The 20,363-nt window shown below is 42.3% G+C and overlaps 4 protein-coding genes across 4 annotated transcripts in view; 1 reads left to right on the forward strand and 3 right to left on the reverse strand.

The window, feature by feature from the left end:
* The window catches only part of LOC128255488 (irregular chiasm C-roughest protein), a 125,559-nt gene that overhangs the window by 69,771 nt on the left and 35,425 nt on the right, over positions 1 to 20,363 (reverse strand). The gene's annotated exons all lie outside the window — the stretch shown is intronic.
* Positions 6,095 to 9,718, reverse strand: LOC128255486 (axoneme-associated protein mst101(2)). The gene is made up of 2 exons (XM_052985124.1): positions 9,485 to 9,718; positions 6,095 to 9,415 (listed from the first exon to the last, which is right to left on the reverse strand). The coding sequence occupies exons 1-2, from the start codon at positions 9,716 to 9,718 to the stop codon at positions 6,104 to 6,106; spliced, it is 3,546 nt and encodes a 1,181-aa protein (XP_052841084.1). The 3' UTR covers positions 6,095 to 6,103.
* On the reverse strand, positions 9,842 to 12,802 carry LOC128255489 (axoneme-associated protein mst101(2)). Its single transcript, XM_052985127.1, has one exon. It carries the CDS (start codon positions 12,694 to 12,696, stop codon positions 10,210 to 10,212), a length of 2,487 nt encoding a protein of 828 aa, XP_052841087.1. The 5' UTR covers positions 12,697 to 12,802; the 3' UTR covers positions 9,842 to 10,209.
* Positions 14,680 to 16,752, forward strand: LOC128255493 (axoneme-associated protein mst101(2)). Its single transcript, XM_052985133.1, has one exon. It carries the CDS (start codon positions 14,787 to 14,789, stop codon positions 16,422 to 16,424), a length of 1,638 nt encoding a protein of 545 aa, XP_052841093.1. The 5' UTR covers positions 14,680 to 14,786; the 3' UTR covers positions 16,425 to 16,752.

Here is a 20,363-nt window from a genome sequence, read left to right on the forward strand (position 1 = left end):
AGACTGGTGCGTAAATTTTACGCTTTCCTGGATTTGCCACAGACTTTGGGGCAGATTCCTCATGATGCGTCTGATTTTCATTTGCGTTTCTTGTATTTGTATTTGTGCTATGATTTAGATTTATGCATGATGATATGCTTTAAAGCGGAAGCTAGCAAAGGGATATGTGGAGAGGATTGACGTATATGATGGCTTAGAGGTGGCAGGGTCCCGAGTCCTTGGTTCAGGACATTATGCCTCGAAAGCTGCCAGCAGCCAGCTGCGCCACTTGAAGCAATTTATGAAGCATTTTACTTACTTAGCTGCTGATTTACTTCTGTCTCTCTTTCGCCATTTATATGTATCCCACTCGGCAAGGACCTTCTACCAAGCACATGTGTTTGCCATTTTTCTATGAATATGAAATAAGTCCTTCCTTCGCATGTGCGTAAATAAACAAACGGAGCAGCAAAAGCCGAGGAAGTAGTGGATGTGCTGGATGTGCTGGAATTCCAGCTAGGACTCCCCGAGTCTGAGTTCTGCGATCGAGTGTTTACCCAAGGCGTTGTCAGCTCCGAATAAAATACACAATGCACACTTTACGGCTGCCAGGCATCTGACTAAATTTAATGTGCGTTTTATGCAAAATGGGATCTTTGAAACCGGAAGAAAAGTACTGGATAGCCCCCATAAGTCTTCAACCGCGTCCTTATCCCCTAAATAATCATCAAGGTTGGGGTCTACTACGAAATTCGATCAATTGCCAGACAACAATGATGAGATGTTTTGCTATAAGCTCTACACTGATAAAAACAATTAACAAAATGGTCACAAAGTCATTTAAAATTGTGAATTTATAATGTGTTATTATTATAAATATTTCTAAATAATTATATTTATATTTCTAAATATTTTTGGCTTATCTATCGTATCTTGTTTGTTAAAGATTCAACTTAAAACCATGATGCCAAAAGTTAAGGAAAAAACAAGTTCAATAATAAAACTAAGTTATTTTGATGCCTATTTGAAAGGAAATCAATTCACAAATATTTCTTTAAGACCGCCGATTGATTGTGTGTGTTTTTTTTCTCTAAGTGCATACTGTTGTAAGGGTGCCGGAGGATTAATCATAATTGCACAAAGCCAAAAGCAAGAATCCAGGACGCTCGGTTCGTTAGGGCATCAGCCGCCGTCTGGCCTTGTGTTGTTGTCTATCCGATGATTTGCCAATTTCGTCTGGCGCTGTCTGTTTGGCTTGTTTACATAAAAATATTGCCAAGATGAACACGACAAACGATGACGATGGCAGGGGCTGGTGGAAAACATAATGAGGCAGACAACGGTCCAGACGAAAGTAAGGGGAAAATGAGGGAAAGCCGGGGAGCCAGACTTTTCCGGCTTTGCAGTTTCTGCCGAATGCAAGTGGTGTAGAAAAAATTGCCAGACAAAGTGGCAAACAGACGTAAATGCGTGACTTTCACTTTGATGTCGCAGCTTGCTGGATTTGTACCAGACAAGTGTCGATTTGACCAAAGCTAGTTCTTCATTCCCGCAAAATACTGCGCTGTTTGCATAGACAGGCACGTGCCATTTGCAGGGGTTCGTCCGTTTCGAGCAGCTGCAAAAGCTGCGAAGTAAGCAATCAGACATGTTTTTTCTATCAGAGGGAATTCAAGTGCAATGAGAAGTCCGAGTACTATACATTAAGGAGCTCTTTTCAAGGAATATCTCCTCAGAAAACGCTGCAACACCTCACAATGGCAAACCTGACTAAGGCAAAAACAGATTCTACAATCCGCTGCAGGCGAAAGCAAGTCAACTGCAGAAACTTCTAAGAAAAGTAGGAATGCCAGTCAGGTTGCAGGTGACACACCTTGAGGCGTTACACGACCAGATACTGAGCAAGAGACATGCAAATGTTGGACGGACAGACAGGCGGACAGACAGAAAGAAGGAGGCTTATCATTTTGGGCGTTTTGAAGTGAAATGAGTGCACCGGCCGCAGGACATGTGAAGGGGGTAATCAAAACCTCAAGTTGATGTCCTGGCACTCTCAGTCCGCTGCAGACAAAATGCAAGATAATGAAGCGTAAACTTAAAAGAAAAGTGAGCTGGGAAATATAGAAATGTTTGCCCAGACTTTGCGATAAAAGTTGGCCGAGCCAAATTGTGTGTAAATACTTAAAAAGTCGTTAGGATGGTCAAAAGAAGCGGTCAGAGACACCGAGAAGGGCCAAAACAGAGAAAGAGAGAAGGCGGCAGCCAAGTGGAAAGCTTTTAATGAGCAGTTGACGTCATCATCATTAAAAATGTGCAAGCTGCGATTCCAATGATTGATTGGGTTCTGTTTGCTCCTTTCAGCTGCCATTAAGTGCGCCTGGAATCGCGCAGCCATAAATTTGCTTAATCAAACTATTTAGCCAGCCGGTGGATGTAGATGTCACGCATCGGAAGTCAAGCTGCTGCAGCTCCATTACGGTTACGGGGGAGGGGGGTAAAAGTTCCGCACCCGTATTCCATACTCCGTAGAACCGGAGAAGTGAACACTCCGCCGTAACGAGCGCCTCACATGTGTTGCATGCTTTTAGGCACTGCTCAGACGACACACATAATCCTAATTAATTGCCGGCATCGGCATCAGCATTCAGGCAGCAGGATCCAGTCAGGAGCAGAGCCTCTCTGCCGACCCATCCCATTCCATCCCATCCCAACCCATCCCATCCGCATCCGCCAAGGGAATCCGCAGCGAATGCATTCTGGCAGGTGCATGTGAGCACTTCGTGCGCGCCATTTACCCAGCTAGTGTGTGGGCCGGTATGGGAGTAGTGAACTGAGAGAAACTGTCCACCACATGTCCTTAGCTCGGCATTTATGTTTATTTCGGAAGGTTGGCTTTTGAAAACATTGTTTTCATATCAATGAAAAGGTGTCTAAAAGTATGCAACATTATGTTTTGAGTCAGAAAGTATGATGTATTCAAACCAAAACATGTCTTGCTGTATTTTGCTGCATACTTTTAGACACCTTTTTTAAAGTGATTTTATGTACAAAAACCATTTATATTTCAACGGCTTAAAAATTTGTATACTGGTGGCTACTTAAAATAGAATGAAAGTATATTGCTGTTGCTTATGTGCATATATAAATTAAATCTAATTAATCTAAATTTTTTTCGGAAACCAAAGAAATCTGCCTACGTCCCATGGTTTCCAAGATTCTTGAGATTTCTAAGTGCTAAACCATGATTTTTCTCAGTGTGGCTGCCATCTCTTCCGATTCCCGATACCCCCAGTTTCATGCCAGTGCGCCATTATTTCCTTTTGATTTGCTTTGGCTGCAAAAGTCGTGGCGTGTTGAATGGCGTTCTAGTGAGGGGCAAGCGACGCATTTCATGCACTCGGCTGAGCTTTCGAGTTGCTTAACGCGTTTGATGTTTGCTTCCAGCTCTGCCAGCCCTTTCCTTTTGGCTGCCTGTCCATAAAATGTAATGCATGCTGCGAGTGTGACAGCCTGGCGGGCCTACGAAATATCACCCATAATCCGCACGAGACATCTCGCTGTGGGCTTGGGAAAATGCTGTAACTTTTGAGCCAGTCAAGTGATGCGAAAACCCGTTGTCAGCTGATGGATAATTGGGATTCACGAATGGAATTTAATTCCTGCATCTTTAAGAGCCACGTTCTTACTCGCAGACCCGGAAAGCTGCAATTGAGCTGCCCGATCATCCCCAAGGGAAACAGAAAGAAAAATGGCAAAAGTTTTCAACTGTGGATGGGGGGGGCCATTAAAGCAGCCACAATAATCGATGCTCAAGTCGAACATCGATGTCTTGGTGGCCTGGCTAATTTCCTTGTGTCGAGGGAAAGGCTTAGAGGAAACTGGAAAAAGGGACGACTGACTGCTGGTCCCCAAAGTATGCAACACAATTTTAATTAGTTTGAAAAAGTATTTTAATTTTTGCAATTTGAGTGCCAGAAAAAGAGAAATCTTGGAAGCCACTGCCCCTGCGGCTGGCTACCCTCAAATATTTTGGAATTCCTCTCTTTAATGATTATTAACATTATTAGTCGTAATGAGAGTCGTCGACGCGTTTTAAAGTTCCCCATTGAGGCGTGGCAAATGGCAACAGAAATTTGCCTGCTACTCAAAGACCAAAAAACAACAAGAGGCGCGGCAGAAAAAAAAAAAGTGCCGGCAAAACGCAGAGAAAGTTGAAAAAGTTGGAGAGAAATTTTTGCAATTATTTTTCTGTTTTAATGTAATAGTGGACTCTGCCTTTTTTCAGATTTTTTTTTTCGCGCTGCCCGTTCAAACAAAAAAGTTTACTTAAACTATGTGGCCAGCCGGGCAGGAATGGGTTTGCCGGACGAAGTCTAGCGGTTGCGTCGGGCACGCCGGAAAATATGCTTTGATTTTTGGCTCGTCCATTGCGTGGAATGCAGTGTTCGAATTGTTTGGTCCCTGGTTTTCCCGCACATACATACATATAGAAAATTTTATTTTTGGATATGCCAAAGTTTTCAAATTAAAGGCTCGGGCTTTGACCGAAAGTTTTGCGGCTGTGGGCGGCTCTTTGCCATGATTAGTGATTGAGTTTGGTTCTTGGACTTACGCAAAAAGCAGAAAGGCACTTACCTAAAAAGAGAAAAAAAGAACAAACAAAAAGTGTTAATTAAAGTTTGAATAAGTAGGAATGTTTTGAGGTAAAAACTGTTTAGGCAAGAATATTAAAGGAGTCACCTTATCTGTTCCATTTTCGGCTTCAATTCCCCGGGCAACGCAGAGACTGCTTTGTGAGCATCCCGAACTTAATTACACACAACTCATTTGTCGCACACAAAAACCACTCCCCAAAAGCGCCACATGGGACTCGGCAGTCTGGGCAATGGAAAAACCGAAACGAGACGATAGACGACACATGACATATAGCAGAAATTGGAGCTGGCAGGAGCAGTAGCAGGAGCCAAAATAACAAGGATCCTGTGAGCCGTGGCCCCAGCACAGACTTTTGTTTATATGTCATAAAAATTACTCATACGTTAATAATTTAAACGGATGGCTGTTGATGATGGGTCACAGGCGTCTGCAAATTTGCTTTGGCCATGCGAAAGCCAGGAGCCAGGACTAACTGTGAATCAATACGAAATGAAAACCAAATAAGCGACGTCCTCGCACTCGTCCTTATCTACCCGTGTCCCTGATCAAACAAACACAAGGCCATCACCTCAAGCTGGTTTGCTCCGATGGCCGATAAGTTTCGCTATCATGTCGGAAAATTCATAACCAGGGCAATGACAGACATCTGATGTCTGTGGGTCTGTGCGCTGGCAAATTCATTATTTCATCAATAAAACAACACAGCCATCAATATTGTGAGATGCCCATTTTGTTTGCCTTAGCCATTCTGGCCGAGAGATACTCACTCGTAAGTAAATACCCGGCATATGTGACCAAGCATTATATTTATTCATGAAGCGATATTAGAAAGTGGTTATCAATTTCCAATTTGTAGGCAATATCCAGCTAAATTTCAGTTTCATTTGTTGAGTAAAAATTGATAAGGAAAATTAAAAAATGTATAAAATACAAATATTCTTGATATAAGCAACGTCTGTCCATCTGCTTGCGGGCTCAGTTTGAAAGCTAGAGATTTGAGATCAAGCTTGAAAACGACAGATATAGGACGTCTATATCCTATAGCTGCCACCGGAACAATTAGGTCAAAATGTAAGATTTTGTCTTTTAGTTGGAGAACAAATCGATTATTTTAGCTCTAATATATGTTTTTATAGTACTTAGATCCCATACCTTGAGATTTGATCAAAATCGGTTTACTAAGTCCTGCCATATATCTGTTATACTGACCATTCAGTTCTATGACGATTATTCATTGGCTTATATAATGTTTTTTTTTAGGTTTCGGATCTATCCCTAGACTGCAAGGGTATTAAAAATTCGACTTGCCGGAACCAGCTTTCGTTCTCGGAAACAAAGTTTAAAAAGTTTTATTTTTAGTTTATTCAAGCTATTGAGAATTTAAAAATTAAATCAAATATTGATTTTAAGTTGGCTCTATCACACAGCAGCGCCTCATTTGGATTTTTCCGTACTTTCCTTTTGGCTTTTAATCTGTCTCATCTTTGAAATTCCTTCTCGCAAATGTGGAAAAGGGCCACAACAAGGACGAGCCTTTTCCAAACTCGTCTTTGGTGTAGCCCCGTCTACCGAAGGGGGATGGGTTTATGCGATTGAGGTAGTACCCTAGGGTATCGTTGATACTCAGTGGTTTCAAGTCGGGCAGCAGCCGGCGCAGAAAGAAGTTGGACTCCAGCAATGGAGTTCGTCGTGTGGTGGGTTTGTAGGCAGAGGCATACTCTGGAAATAAAGGCCACTGTCGAGGGTTGAAAAGCTTTTCTTTGTCATCATCTCCCTGTGCAGGGATGGGATCACATAGGCCGCTCTTCAAGCCAGGAAGTGGTCTTTGCCTGGGTCTTGACAAGGCAGATCTTAGGAATATGCCTAACCCTTGGAACTCCAAGTTTTGGCCATTTTCCGGCCTATTTCTCAGTCCCTCGTTTCGCATTGCATTACATTTTTTGCAATCATCAATGCTTTTGGTGCGAATCGGTTTATTTTTTTTTCGTAAATTAAGCCATCTCCTAAATTCGTCCTTCTTACTCCAGTTTTTTATTTCTGCGTCCACAAATTTCTTGCGTCGGTTGATCGCCTCACGCCATTTCCTAAGTTCAGTCATTGGAAGTTTTTTACTCGACTCGGTCGATGTACACTTATTTTTATGAGTATTACCCTTTGAACTTTTTCGCGACAGGCCAACCTTATTCTTCAGTTTTTCCAATGAGCTTATATTTTTCTCGTCATCTCGTTCTAGCGCTAAGTTGGAATTTATTTTCGTTAGATTTTCCTCAGCACTTTTGTTTTTTAGCTTTAATTGTTTTTCTGCGCGTTTTTCTTTGTAATCATATGTGGCACACTTTCTCTTTATATCGTCAACCAGCTTCTGTTTTGCAATTTTTCTTCGATTTTCTTCACATTTTTTTTTTAACTCAAATTCTGCACATCTCTTTCTTAGAGAAAACTCTTTACATTTCCTTTCCTGCTCATCCCTTTCACACCGTTTCTTTAGCTTTAGTTCAGAAATTTTTTTCTTTAATTCTTCATTGCCGCATTTCTCCCTTAATTCTTCTTCTGCACACTTTTCTAATTCTTTCTTTGCACATGACTCCTTTAACTCTTTTTCTGCCAATTTCTTCTTTAATTTTTCTATTGCGCAGATGTCCTTAATTTCTTTTTCGACACATTCTTCCTTTAATTTTCCTTCTGCACATTTTTCTTTTAATTGTTTTTCTGCACATTTTTCCTCCAAATCTTTTTCTGCACAATTCTTCTTTAATTCTTCTTCTGCACATGTTTTCCTTAGTTCAATATCCATGCATTCCTTCTTTAATTCCAATGGGCCAATCTTTTTTCTTAGATTCTCTTCTGAGCTTGTTTTCTTCTCATTATGCCTTCTACATGTTATCTTTAGCTTGTCTTCTTCCATTTTTTTTTGCAGTTCTTCTATGAGAAGTGATATCTTCCTTAAATATTTATCCTCGCATTTCTCTATACATATGTTTTTGAGTACGTCTTTTACGCCTTGCTTCTTTTTTTTCAATGCGATTGAGCATTTTCTTTTCTGTTCGTATTCCTTACACTTTTGCTTTAGGTCTTCATCTTGACATGTATTTGTTAACCCCGTTTCTGTCGTTTTGCCTTTCGGTTCGGATTTAACGCATTTCTCGATCTTTTTATTCGCTTTTTTTATAAGTTCGCACTGGTGTATTATAGTCTCGACATGCTTCATTATATCATGTTCGCTGTTTTCTATCGGTGAAGCATTAAATTTCTTTGTTGGGCTTTCATCGGGCTTACAGATATCGTTTTTTTGATTCGAACGGTAATGCAGATAATGCTTCCAGAAATGTTCAACTAATTTATTGAGTTCTTTGTCTTTGTTCCCATTTTCCGACGTGTGGATATTTTTACATTCCGACCCGCTTTCCATATTATTGTCCACCAGGTACATACACTTCGCTATTAATTCAGCTATTCGAAATTTCAGCTGATCTCCATCACACAACATTGGAAAACACACTTGAAAATCTTTATTAGTTTTCCTCGGTTTCTTTTCGCACTCATTTTTAGGGACATGCCACGGAATTTTGTCAATCTCATTTTTGAGTAGGTCTTGCAAGCTCTTGCCGTCTTGACATGATTGTGGTTGATTGAAAAATATTTTGGGATTAGAACAAGGACTAATTTTTTTAATGTCTGATGCACATTTATTTTCTTTTTTCTCACAAGAAATATTCTTGCTCTTTTCTAAATCATTTTCATGATGTTCCCACAATTGTTTGTGAATTTGGTTTTTTAACATGTCAATAAAGTTAACTGGTTTTGAGTCAATCGAGGTATGACATGTGCACGTATCAAGTAATTTGATGTCCGCTTTGCTTTCAGCTTTTACTTCTTCTGGGGAAGCGAGTTTGAAGGTACTTTGTTCAATGGCATTTACTTTGATCCCTCTGATTTTCTTATCTTGATCTGAAGAAGGTGAAATATTTTGGAGATGGGTTTGACTTACTTCTGGCTTCACAAGATCCGTTTCCTTGACCGGAGTTAAGGATGTAGAGTTTTTCAAAGATTGCAAACGGCAGTCGGTTTCCTGCTTTGCTGTACTAATAAGCATCTCCTCACGGTCCTTCAAGAGTTCTGAGGAATTTGGTTTTGACGAGTGCTGTAAAGATTCTCCTGGACAACCAACTTCACTGGATTTTGCCTTTGATTTTTGTATTTGGACCAAAGCTTCATTACCTAACATAATCCCCTCTTGATTCTGTGGCCCAGTGGAATTTTGATCAGCCGTGGAAGTGGGCTGATCTTTAATTACTGTCTGTGGGACTTGCTGCTTTGACTTCCTCTGCCTATGTTTTCTATATTTATTCTTGTATTGCAGGATTTTATCCTTTTTAGCAGGATTATATCTAATAAGGTCTGCTTGCTTGCCCTTCTCGAGTTGTTGCCTTACCTCTTTACTTTTAGCCACGATCATGGAAAGGAAATTTTTGATTGAATTTTTCGGTTCTTGGTCCTCGTTGTTCTCCGAAACTGTATTGGACGGACGACTTTTTGGGACTTTACCTTTGGTGGACTTCCTTATCTGCATTTTCATTTGCTTCCCTTCCCTTTTTCCTTCCATTTTCCGAACTCCGTCTACACCATCGTTCATCAGGTCCTCCAGCCTTTGTATCATTTCTCTGTCGGTTTTCCGCTTCTTAGACTGAGGTCGGTGGCGACACTTTCCGCCTTTTTCCAGACAGGAATCCAGATCATCCGCGCCAGTTTTCTTATGGTAAGCCCGACCTTTCCGGTTAACCTGAAATACATCCTCAGGCTGACTGTATCCATGGATTTTAAAATCACGGCCTTGGCCCACAATGCAGACCTTTTGATGAACATATTTGATTGTAGGTGGGGAACAGGGCGAGATCAGGTCGCTGGAAAGAATGTCGCAGGACATCGGAGGATCAAACAGCAACGAGGTAAGCAAAGGCTGACGGCTAAAACGACTGGAGTGAGAGTCATTGCTCTTGGACTTTTTCCAGGCCTGGATGAAAGGTCTTGGCCGAGGACATATTAGCAAACTTTGCAATTGCGAACTTATGCACCTGCGAAACATTCCACCACTAGATCTGCTGACGAATCCTTAAAGGCGCTGCGATAGCATATGAAATTTGGATAGTTGTAAATAAAAACTAAGGCCTAATTATCGTGGGAGCAGTCAGGGAAGATTTTATTATAAAACTAAATAAAGTGAAAGAAAATTCATGACAGCTTAAAGGGTCAAAAAACATTTTGGTATCGGGATAAACTATCGTCGAAGGCAGGGAATGACGTTGATGGCCTGGGCACTTAACAAACCGGACGACTTTTAAAGATCCATCGCCCCAGCTTTTATATACCACAGGCTTTTGACGACACCGACAGCGTTTCATTTATGTCGTCTAAGTTGGTCAAGACCACGGTGGCGATCGCAAGAACGATCGCCCAGTTGGTGCAGTCGTTCACATTTGACAGCTGTTCTTCCTATATGGAACCAAATTAAACTCGTCAGGCGGAATCTGTTGCATCAACTGGAGGACAAGCGGTCTTGACGATCGCCGTCGTCCTCTAAACCATATGTGTCGTTGCGCCTGTGGGCGCACTGTCAGCCTCTTGTCTTCGTAGAACCGCAGATATTGAGAGAAATTTCTTCTTTTCCGTAGACTTTTCATATCTGCTTTGCTTCGAAAATTCAGCCTGGATTTTATTTTGCAGGTCCTCCGTTGGGTGGTGTCTTATTTTTTCAACTGCTCCTTGGCAATCGCTTTTTTTCTTCTGATCAAATTTATCACATGCTTTCAAAACCTTATCCTCTTCACATTTTTTTTTCTGCTCTTCTTCCTCTTGTAGCATTTTTAGTTTTTCCTGTTTCGCAATATCCTCAATCTTTTGATTCAAATAGCTTTCTTCTTTCTTTAGCTCCACGAGCTTTTTCTTTAGTGCCTCGCATTTTTTCTTCTTGGCTTCCTCATCACATTTTTCCTTTAAAGCCTCCTCATCGCATTTTCTTAGTTGATCTTCAACTTTGCATTTTCTCTTTTGCTCTTCTTCTTTGCATTTCTTCTTAAGCGCTTCTTCTTTGCATTTTATTACAGGATCTTCCACTTTGCACTTAGACTTTGAGTCCTCCTCTTTTTCTTTTTTCATCAACTCTGCTTCATTTTTAACTTCCTCTTCGCGTTTTTTCTTTAGCTCTTCGCATTTTTTCCTTCGAGCTTCCTCTTCGCACTTTTTCTTTACTTCCTCAGCGCTTTCTTTTTTTTCGCATTGTTTCTTTAGCTCACATTCCCTTTTCATTATATCGTCCTGTGTTTTCTTAAGCTCTTCGCATGTTCTCTCTCGCTCTTCCTCTTCATATTTTTTTATTTTCTCCTCCTCTTCGCACTTTTTAATCCTCTCTTCTTCATCGCATTTTCTTTTGAGTCTTGCGTCTGCGCATTTTTTCAGAAACGCACACTTTTCGATATTAGCTTCCAGTTCCTTCATTTGACACTCTTTATTTTTTTCATCATCCTCGCATATTTTTAGCATTATTTTTTTCACTTCCGCGGAAACTTCACAAAATCCGACATTATTTTTTTCAGTTAGTTCTTGAATAAGCGGGCAATTGTCTTTCCATTTCTTCTCTAGACACTTCTTGATATTTGCTTTCCCAGAGTCCTGAGTGTCCGTGCAGTCGGAGGGATTGTCCTTGGTTTCTTCGTGATCCTTGCACTTATTCTCCTTTTTTGGTTCTCCCCAAGACTCATCACACATTTTTCTGATGACTATTGTACGGCACCTTTTTTTTATTAGCTCCTTAAGACAACCCTCGGCGGCATCTACTTTCTTCTTCTCCTTGGGACTTAGTCGCTTTTGGGTCTGACTTATGTCCTCCCATTCTTCCTTTATGCACTCCTCCATCTTTTGTTCATATGGAGACTTGGTCTTTCCCCCCGAAACTTTAGGATCTTTTAAGCATTTATTATCCTTTTTGGGCGGCACTGGGCAGATCTCTTCCTCTTCTGTGATCTCCTTCATTTTCTTGTCGTTTTTGGCATTGTTTCCTTCAATCTCTACTTTACTTAAAGCGGTTTCCACTTTAGCATCTATTGGGCATTCCTTCTCTTTAGGTTTTTCTTTGTTCTCTATTTTCTTATCCTTGAAAGGCACTTTGGGTTTCTCACAAGCCTCTTTTGCTTCGGGCTTCGCATTTTTTTTAGGAGCTTCGCATTTGTCCTTGAGCACTTCCTTACAATTATCCAAAATAAGAACTTTTGTTGGATCGTCTTTCTGTTTTGGCGATTCCTTAACGCCCTTAACCCGAAGCTGTACCTCAGATTGTTTGGAGTAATTTTTACCTATCTTTTTGGATTTGTCTTTGGAATTATCCTTTTTGATATTCTTGCCGCTTTCAGGGCTTTCTTCTTTCCTTTGATCCTCCTGGCATCCACTTTTCTCCAACTCTGCTTTTAGGAGTTTGGCAGTCTCATTCATGCACTTCTGGAGCTGTTCTGACTCTTTTGCAATAGCTGCCAGTTTCTCCGTCTCTTTTTCGGCCTGCTTCGCTTTGGGGTCCTCGCCCTCCTCCTCTGAGCTTTCCTTCTCCTTGGCAGGACACTTCTTCATCAACTCCTTCATCTTCTTCTCTTTGATCAGTCTCTCGTAGCGGAGCTTCAGCTCCTGCTCCTTGCAGTACTTCTGCATCACCGACTTAAGGCAGATTTTCCTGACGCCCGCCATCACGCAGTCCATCATGTCGCCCATGGCCTTTTGCTCCTCCGCTGTCATGCACTCCACTTTCGCCTTCAGCGCCTTCTCCTTCTGCTCGATGCACTTGTGTAGCTCGCTTTTAAGGCGGACGACATCCTGCTTGGCTGCCTCCTTCTTCATGTCCGCCCTCTTTTTCTTCATTGCAAGTGCTTTTTGCTTCTTGTAAGCCTTATAAGCATCGCAATCCATGAGAGATGGATCGCAGTAGTTGCGCAGCTGGCACTGGAACACGATGGCCACGGGTGCCCGACTCTGAGGACAGGACATCCCCGTGAGCAGGTAGCCAATAAGTCTCGAGCACATTCCTTAATATATATAGCCCCCACGAGCCACTTCTTAAAAACTAAAAAATTTAGTTTGTCTTAATTGTAAAATAGAAATTTGGTAGAAATTGGGTCCGAAAAGTTAAAGAACATATAGCTTAAACGGAAAGCATACTCTAAGACGGAAAGCATACTCTGTTGGGTCCCTACTCCTTGGCAAAAGTGTAAACTTTAAATTGGTTTTAAAAATTTTAGCTACTCCCTATTCCTTCAATTTAAATCAAAATAAAAGGGTCACAAATTAGATTAAAAATTCTCACCATAAGTCCCCAAACTCAATTGAGTTTTGAATAAACAAATGTTAATAGTTTTTAAATTATAAAAAAAAACTTTGCAGAAAGGTGACCAAAGCCTGTAGTTCTTTCTTTTACTTCTTGAAACCGGACATTCACTGACTTATAACTAAAATATACTTTTATTTCCGATTATATTATTAAATCACTGTTAGATCGTTTGATTGATTTTTGGCTACATGAGTACCAAAGACAAAGTAAGTTGCTAAATAAACCCGTTGTGGTCTCGTTTCCTAAGTGGAATTGAAGTGAACGAGTACAAGAGGGGGTAGAACTGATACAATGGAAAAGCTCGCCATGCCGGCGTCAAAAATTTGCCAATCTTTGCACAAACCTCAGAAATGACAACAGCGCACCAGAGCCACAACCACGACATAGTTACACACACATCCCACCGAAAGAGCCAACGGCAGACAAACACTTTTGTCGAACATAAAATCGAGCACAACTTAATTAAATGTTAAAAGCGCGACCGCAGCGCGTCTGTGGCTGCCAAAGGTGTGAATACGAAGGGGTTGATGGGTTGATGGGTGTATGGTGACTGGGGGTGGGCTTTGTGGGGGCAGGGAATGCCTTCGTTATCAACCGGAAAGACGCTGACAGACGCTAACTTAATTTTTGGGGAACTGCTTGAAATTAGCAAACCTGTCAACTGTCAGCGGCGGGAGTGTTTGTGAGTTGAAGTGCGGCCAGATGTAAGTATGCGGGTTGGTGGTAAAATGCTGAGGTGTGAGGCGAGGCCTTCGGCGAGGGCAAGAGACAATGCGCCTCACCTGTGCTTCAACACCTTCAACCCCCCTCCCCCTCCCCTATAAGAAAGTTGCCCTGCCAACTTTGCAGTCTATACAGGAGCCTCCATGTGTGGGTGGTGCGCGGTGAATTATGGCATGTCTACATCCGCCCGTCGACCCATGCGTTGTTTGTAATTTGTTAATTTCCCGCATTTAGAAATTAATTTTCACTTCATGCGCCGCCAAGCAGACAACACAGCAGACAGGTGAGTTCGAGTCGGCCTACCAGGCAACACTGTCGCACATAAGTGTGCTTTAACTTTCTGCCGCACACACTGGCATTACGAATTTGCACCGCAATTACGAGTGTGTGCCTCCAACCTCACCTTCACCACTCTACCCACCGCCCAACGCCCACCGAGCTCATTGCGTATTTAAATTCCTTTATGTTGTCATTAATTTCAGCAACTTGTTCGCCAGTGTAGCTGTTAATTTTTAAGCGAAAGCTCGGCCCGAGTTTGACACGTTTACATTTTAATTGCGCACATGTGTACGGGGAAATGCTCATTTCATTGTTGATTCGAGCGGGCGTAAATGTGAAATGGGTGTGCGGCGTGTAAAACTTTAATTGCTTTATTATGTCGGCCAAGAGCCAGGTGCGGAACATCCCGAGGAAATCCAAATCACAGCCTATTTTCGCGAGTAATTGGGACAAGAAGCCTGAGACCCCTTTAGGTCTGCAATACTCTGATATTAAGCTGTTACTTCGTTGTTAACTCCACAGTAATTATGACTACTTTTTGCTGAATAATTGCATGGCGTAACTGATCCTTCTATATCCTTTAGACCGCCACTGCACATTAAATCGTGGTTTTATTTGAATCTACGACAGTAGAAATCCAAAGATATTAATGTATTGCTTTTTTTTGTAATTTCTCAAGTAGTCCCAGAATAATCTGTAATACCCTGCAATTGATTTAAACCTAGTTCCTGAGCCTAACTTTTCCAAATTTGATGTTTCAATTTTAAAATTTAAATTTTAAGTTATGGCGACGACGGGACGTCATCTCTCACGATCTCTTGTGTACCTGCTAAGACAGTCCAGATGGAACCGATTGCTCTTGCAGACCCACACAAACTTGCACCCCGTATCCGTTTACTCAGGTCAGCCTCGAGTGCTTAGCAGCAAATCCAATGTAGACGATGGTTGTGGTTACAGAAAGAAGGGAAAGAAGTCAAATTGCACATCTTATAAGAAAAATCCCTGTATCGAAGGTGATCAGCCGCCGGAAATGGAAACTCCCGAGCCAGTTAACAACCAGTTGAGGATGCAAAAGAGAAGAAAATTCATGGAGGAAAAGAAGTGTAAAGATTTGTCGGAGGCTTCAGATTCCAAGTGCGATTGTGACCCATGCTCATCTAACTCAAAGCCAGTTTTGATCAAGGGAAGGCGTAAAGTCCGAATTTCAATGTGCTGGGACAAAGCCAACGGCTGTTTGCTGTACCTTTCGAAGCTAAAAGAATCTGGAACGGGTATTTCTCCCGGTCCCACATACCTTAATCACCATCGATCGTTTTGCAAAAAGGTCGATGAGAATAAATGTCAGATCAAACAGGACGAGGAGGATGACTGCGTTTTTGAGCCTCTGCCAAAGCCGAATACTCCTAAATGTACAAGGATATCCAGGAAGCGAAAACATTTACTCGAACTGAAGAATAAGGCGGCCGAAGCTAAAGCTGTTAGGAAACCGGAAACGGAAACGGAATCTTCTGTAAAAAACCTCGACGCAACTGTTGAGGCATTAAAGCACAGTTGCATGCTAGCATCCCAGAAGAAGGATTGTGAGCAGAAGCAGTACAAGGCCCTTTGTGAAGAATTGAGGACTTCTGAATCGCAAGATGACCCCAAATCTGTAGATAGCCTGGTGAAGTGCATGCTAGCTGGAATAAGAAAAGCCTGTGCCGTTCACGCCCAGAAGATGGTCTGCCAGCAAAAGTACGCCAAGGAAATTGCCGCTGCAGAAGCTGCAAAGAAGGAAAAGGAAAAACGGGAGGGAAAGCCAATAGATTGTGAAAAAGTCGAAGAGGCGGAGGTCGAAGTGCAAAATGGCCGGATGAGTGAGGCCGAAAAGAAAAAGGCCCAAGATGAAGTCGAGCTCAGCCGAATACTTGCAGAAATTAAAGCCAAGTGCAAAAAGCGGCGCGAAGAAGCCGAACTTGAAAAGAAACGTGAAGAGGAAGAAAGAATGAAGAAATGCGAAGAAGCCGAGCGTAAAAGGTGCGTAGAAGCTGAGCGTAAAAATAAATGCGAGGAGGAAGCGGCCAAAAAGAAATGTGAAGGAGCTGCGGCCAAAAAGAAATGTAAGGAAGCAGCGGCCAAGAAGAAATGTGAAGAAGCTGCGGCAAAAGAAAAATGCGAAGAAGCAGCGGCCAAGAAGAAATGTGAGGAAGCAACAGCCAAAAAGAAATGTGAAGAGGCGGCCAAAAAGAAATGCCAAGAGCCTGCGGCCAAAATGAAATGTGATGTAGCTGCCACACAAAAGAAAAAGTGTGAAGAACCCGACCAGAAGAAGAAATGTGAAGAAGCCCAGAAGAAGAAGAAGAAATTTGAAGGGGCAGAGATAAAGAAAAAATGTGAGGAAGCTGAAATAAAAAAAAATGTTAGGAAGTCGAGAAAAAGATAAAAATGTAATGAAGCCGAAAAAAGACGAAATGTGGCCGAGTTTAAGCAAAATGCGGTGATCTGAAAAAAAAAAGCTTAAGGGCACAAACTGCGATGCAAAGGAGTACAAAAAAGTAAATTAGGGGTTCCGTTAAAGTTAAGGCTTACGGAGAAGTGAAAGATGGTGTCCCTGGATGAAGACATGCTAACGGCTGGGTTCTTACTGTAATATTTTTTTAACAAGATTAAATAAAATTTCATATTGAAATCTGAGAGAAAAGTGCCGAAACTCTAAAACAGAAACTTGGCAAGAACGCGCACGAATCCATGCCAAAATAAAGTCAAAAACTAAATGTTTGCTGATTAATGTTAGTCTTTAAGCCTGGTCGGTTTCAACGCTAAGGCATTAAAGCTGTTTGGAGTCTGGCTTCATCGTGGGCGGATAAACCACTATTGTTTGGTCGAGGAAATGCCAACAGAGCCGCTAAGTACAGACTTGGTGAGGAACAATCCTTATAAAGAGTGAGTTGAGAAGGCCGGCAAACAATTGTGCCCGCTTGTCTTGCTTATTGTCATCCATCATGCCAAGGCCTCCGGTGGGTGGGAGCATGTCTTCAAGCTCCGATTTGCGGCTGCCAGCCGGCAAGGTGGCCAAATGGGAGATGGGACCTTAACGAGTAGAGTTTACTCATTCAGTCGGCGAGTCGAGAGTCGAGTCTCTTACCCAGCCTCGGCCTCATTTAGACGTTTTGCTGCGCATTTGCCATTGTCAACTGTTCTGCTACCCATCTCCATTGCTCTTGTAACATTTCCACAAGGTTCTTTTTTCCGTTGCTGCTGCTGGTGCTGTTGCTGTGGCTGTAGCTGCTGATTGTTGCACAAGGATTTGTCAAGGATAAAACACTCGAGGGCAGTCAGTCGACATTGTCGTAGTCGTTGTCGTCACCGACGCTGCTTCATCATGGTTACGATTATGATTATGTAGCGTCAGTTGTCCTGGCTCGGTTGAATGGCATCCGTGGTTTGGGTCCTTTCACACGTGGCACTATGCAATGGTTATTGATTTTCCAAACGGAATGCATTCGAATGCGCTGCTAAGTGCATACCGTGTGCCCTTGGATTTGCCAGGGCATTGCACTGAGAACTACAGTGGAAATAGCAAAACCTATGCTCTTTCATGCTGGTAGCCGAATTCATTCAGGAACTTTAACTTTGTAGGTACGTAATGCACGCCTTGGAGCATTAATACTGCCATAGTGGGCTTTAAATTACTCATAAAAACGTGCAGTTTGCAGTTTGGGTTCAGAATCTGGTGATTTCAAAACCCTTGTGTAAAATAATATTAGATCAATGAACTGCAGGGGTCCTTTATACCTTGTATACACCCACCAGATCATACTTGGTCCTGTAAAGATTTTTGTTAAGTGTATGCTAGAATAGAAACTTTGCTCAAAGCATTTTCTCTACACCCGCTATATTTGCAATAGGCGACCTTGGGGCTTACAGCTTACATGCTCTATATTTGAGTAAATCTATTTGCTCTGGCAAGCGTGCTGCATTTTTTCGGTGTCCCCAATTTCGCTGTTTGCGACAACCCAAATTCGTTTGGCAAACACATTTCGCCAGCCAAATGCCAAATGCAAAGCAGGCAGTGGCAACCAGCCACTGCGGTTGCCAAATTATATGCAACTGCGGTGGCGTGGGCGTGGCATGCGGTTAGTTAAACAAAAATGCCATGCCAAAAATAACTGGGTCAGAGGCCCAAAGAAAAACACTCTCAACGCCAGACGCATTAAAGCCAAATTACCTAGCTGCTAGAAGCCCCGAAACAGTCCGCCACAGTCAAAGTTCAACAGGGCTACACAGGACGTAACAGTAGAACAACATTGTCTCAAACACTCGACAAAGTTTCGGTTTCACTTTGGTTGTTGCCTCGATTTTTGTCGCTTTCGTTGTTGTCAGCTTCCGGAGGTCCCACCTGTTCCGCTTGATTGTTCTCGGTGCTCCGGCTCCGGCTTCGGCTCCAACTCCCTCGTCATGAAAGGTTAATGACGGCTGCTGTCAGCACCGAAGGTCACATCTAACGCCGACACCCAACCACCCACCTTGGGGGGTCAAGCGTGCAGCAGGTAAAAGTTTCGTTTCCCGGACCAAAAAACTCGAGGGACGGGGCGCTCGGGAAACTCCGGACCTGTGCTAAATAGCAGGGCTTCTGGGAGGAGACTTCGGGGGGTAGCAGAGCGTAAAAGTTAAATGAAACGAAACACGTTAATGGCCTCTGGGAGGAAATAAGCGGGGTGGGGGGATGGTTATGTTGTCCTGAAAGGTGAGAGGCTGTCCTGTTAAAGCCACGCTCCGTGGAAAGTGAAATCGCCAGCTTGGCAAGTTGGCAGTCCTGGCCAAGAGCCGTGTAATAAAATGATATCGTTGGCTTAGTTAAGTAGCAATAAGCTGGAAAAGGTAGCCCGAAATTCGTTGGGCGCCACCTCTCAATCACAGCGTTTCAGGTTGATATTAAGTTATTTAGGCTATTTAGACGCCAAGTGAAGACCTCTTCGGGCATCTCGACTGGGTCGTTAAAGCCAAATTACGGTATATTAGGTTACCGTTAGGCGAGGCGACGACCGACTTTTCCCAACTTGGCCCTCATTTCGGGAATGCCACTACTGCTAATAGTGCTGCTAATTAACATTCTTAAAGCCGAGGACTTTGCGAAAATTCCCTTGCTTAAAGCCATTCGATTTTCCCTCGGCACACCGAACTTGCACACAATTGTTAAAGCACACAAAGAAAACGGTGCCAAGAAGCGCAAAAGGAAGGAGCAGCCAAAAAAAGAAAAGTACAAAGAATTATGTATCACTTCGTTACGACTTACTTCCACTTAATTTATTTTCACTTGCTTTTACCAGCAAAGGGCGAGCAAAGGAAAAACCGAGCGGATGGGACAACAACTTTGTCTGAGCCTGGGAAAACGAAAGAAGTCGAAAAGCAGAAGGAACCGTACAATATACAGTTGGTCAATAAAGTATGGACACATACAGGGCTTAAAAAAGGTGATATATATCGCATTTATGTGATATGTTACTCAAAGAGAGCTGTAAAAGAAATATAATTGAAATAGTTACACGCCTGCCTTAATTGATTTTATTTAAATGTATTTAAAAACTTTTATTTTAATAGAAAGTTTTGTAATTGTCTTGATTTGATTGATTTTATACGTTATCAAGGAAATATTTATAAAAATATTTGTATAGAGTTCATAATGACATGATGATGCTTAAAAAATGAACTTAGCAAAAACAGATTACAACTTGAATAGAATTTTCCTCTTTATCTTCCCTTAAATTTATTTAATATAAATATATTGAAGTATTTTGCTAGAGAACACAATAACAAGATGATTTTGAATAATGTGAAGTCAACAAAATATTTACGGATATACAGACATCTAGATGTTGAAAATCATTTTATCTTGATCTCTTTTAGAAACTTGCCTCGAATGGTATTCAAACTTCTTGTTCCCACTGTCCGCTTTTAGCCAAAAGCGGAAAAGGCCCGCAGGCGTTAGCCAACAACTGGCAACAACTTTAAAGCGGCTTCCCGTCTGTCTGCGAAAAGCATTTGACTTTGCATTTGCCTGCGACTGCAGGTTGCAACGCTTTCGGCCTTCACACCTTTTGTTGGCCTGCTGCTGCTACTGCCGCTACTGCTGCTCCCATTTCCATTTACCATTTCGCACCGCCGTTCGGGCTTCGGAAAACGCCTTTCGAGTGGCCGGCGCATTAATTCTCAGGTGTGCAATTTAGTGTGCGGCCAATTTCGGTCGGTCTGGACAGGAAGAGGAAGCCCAGAAGCGTCTGTTACGTGTTGACCACACGATGCCCTTTTTTAAGGGGGCTTTGGAGGGGCTTTCCCTGGGGTCACTAGAGTGAGCTTGAAATGTTAGGAAATTTTAAACGGA

The sequence above is a fragment of the Drosophila gunungcola genome (assembly GCF_025200985.1).
Source record: "Drosophila gunungcola strain Sukarami chromosome 2R unlocalized genomic scaffold, Dgunungcola_SK_2 000011F, whole genome shotgun sequence".
NCBI lineage: Eukaryota > Metazoa > Arthropoda > Insecta > Diptera > Drosophilidae > Drosophila > Drosophila gunungcola.

Coding starts and splice junctions, on each gene's coding strand:
- LOC128255486 (XM_052985124.1), bottom strand. CDS start 9,718: ATGTTTCGCAGGTGCATAAGTTCGCAATTGCAAAGTTTGCTAATATGT. Junction 9,416..9,484: donor TCAAATATGTTCATCAAAAG/GTCTGCATTGTG, acceptor GATGTATTTCAG/GTTAACCGGAAAGGTCGGGC.
- LOC128255489 (XM_052985127.1), bottom strand. CDS start 12,696: ATGTGCTCGAGACTTATTGGCTACCTGCTCACGGGGATGTCCTGTCCT.
- LOC128255493 (XM_052985133.1), top strand. CDS start 14,787: ATGGCGACGACGGGACGTCATCTCTCACGATCTCTTGTGTACCTGCTA.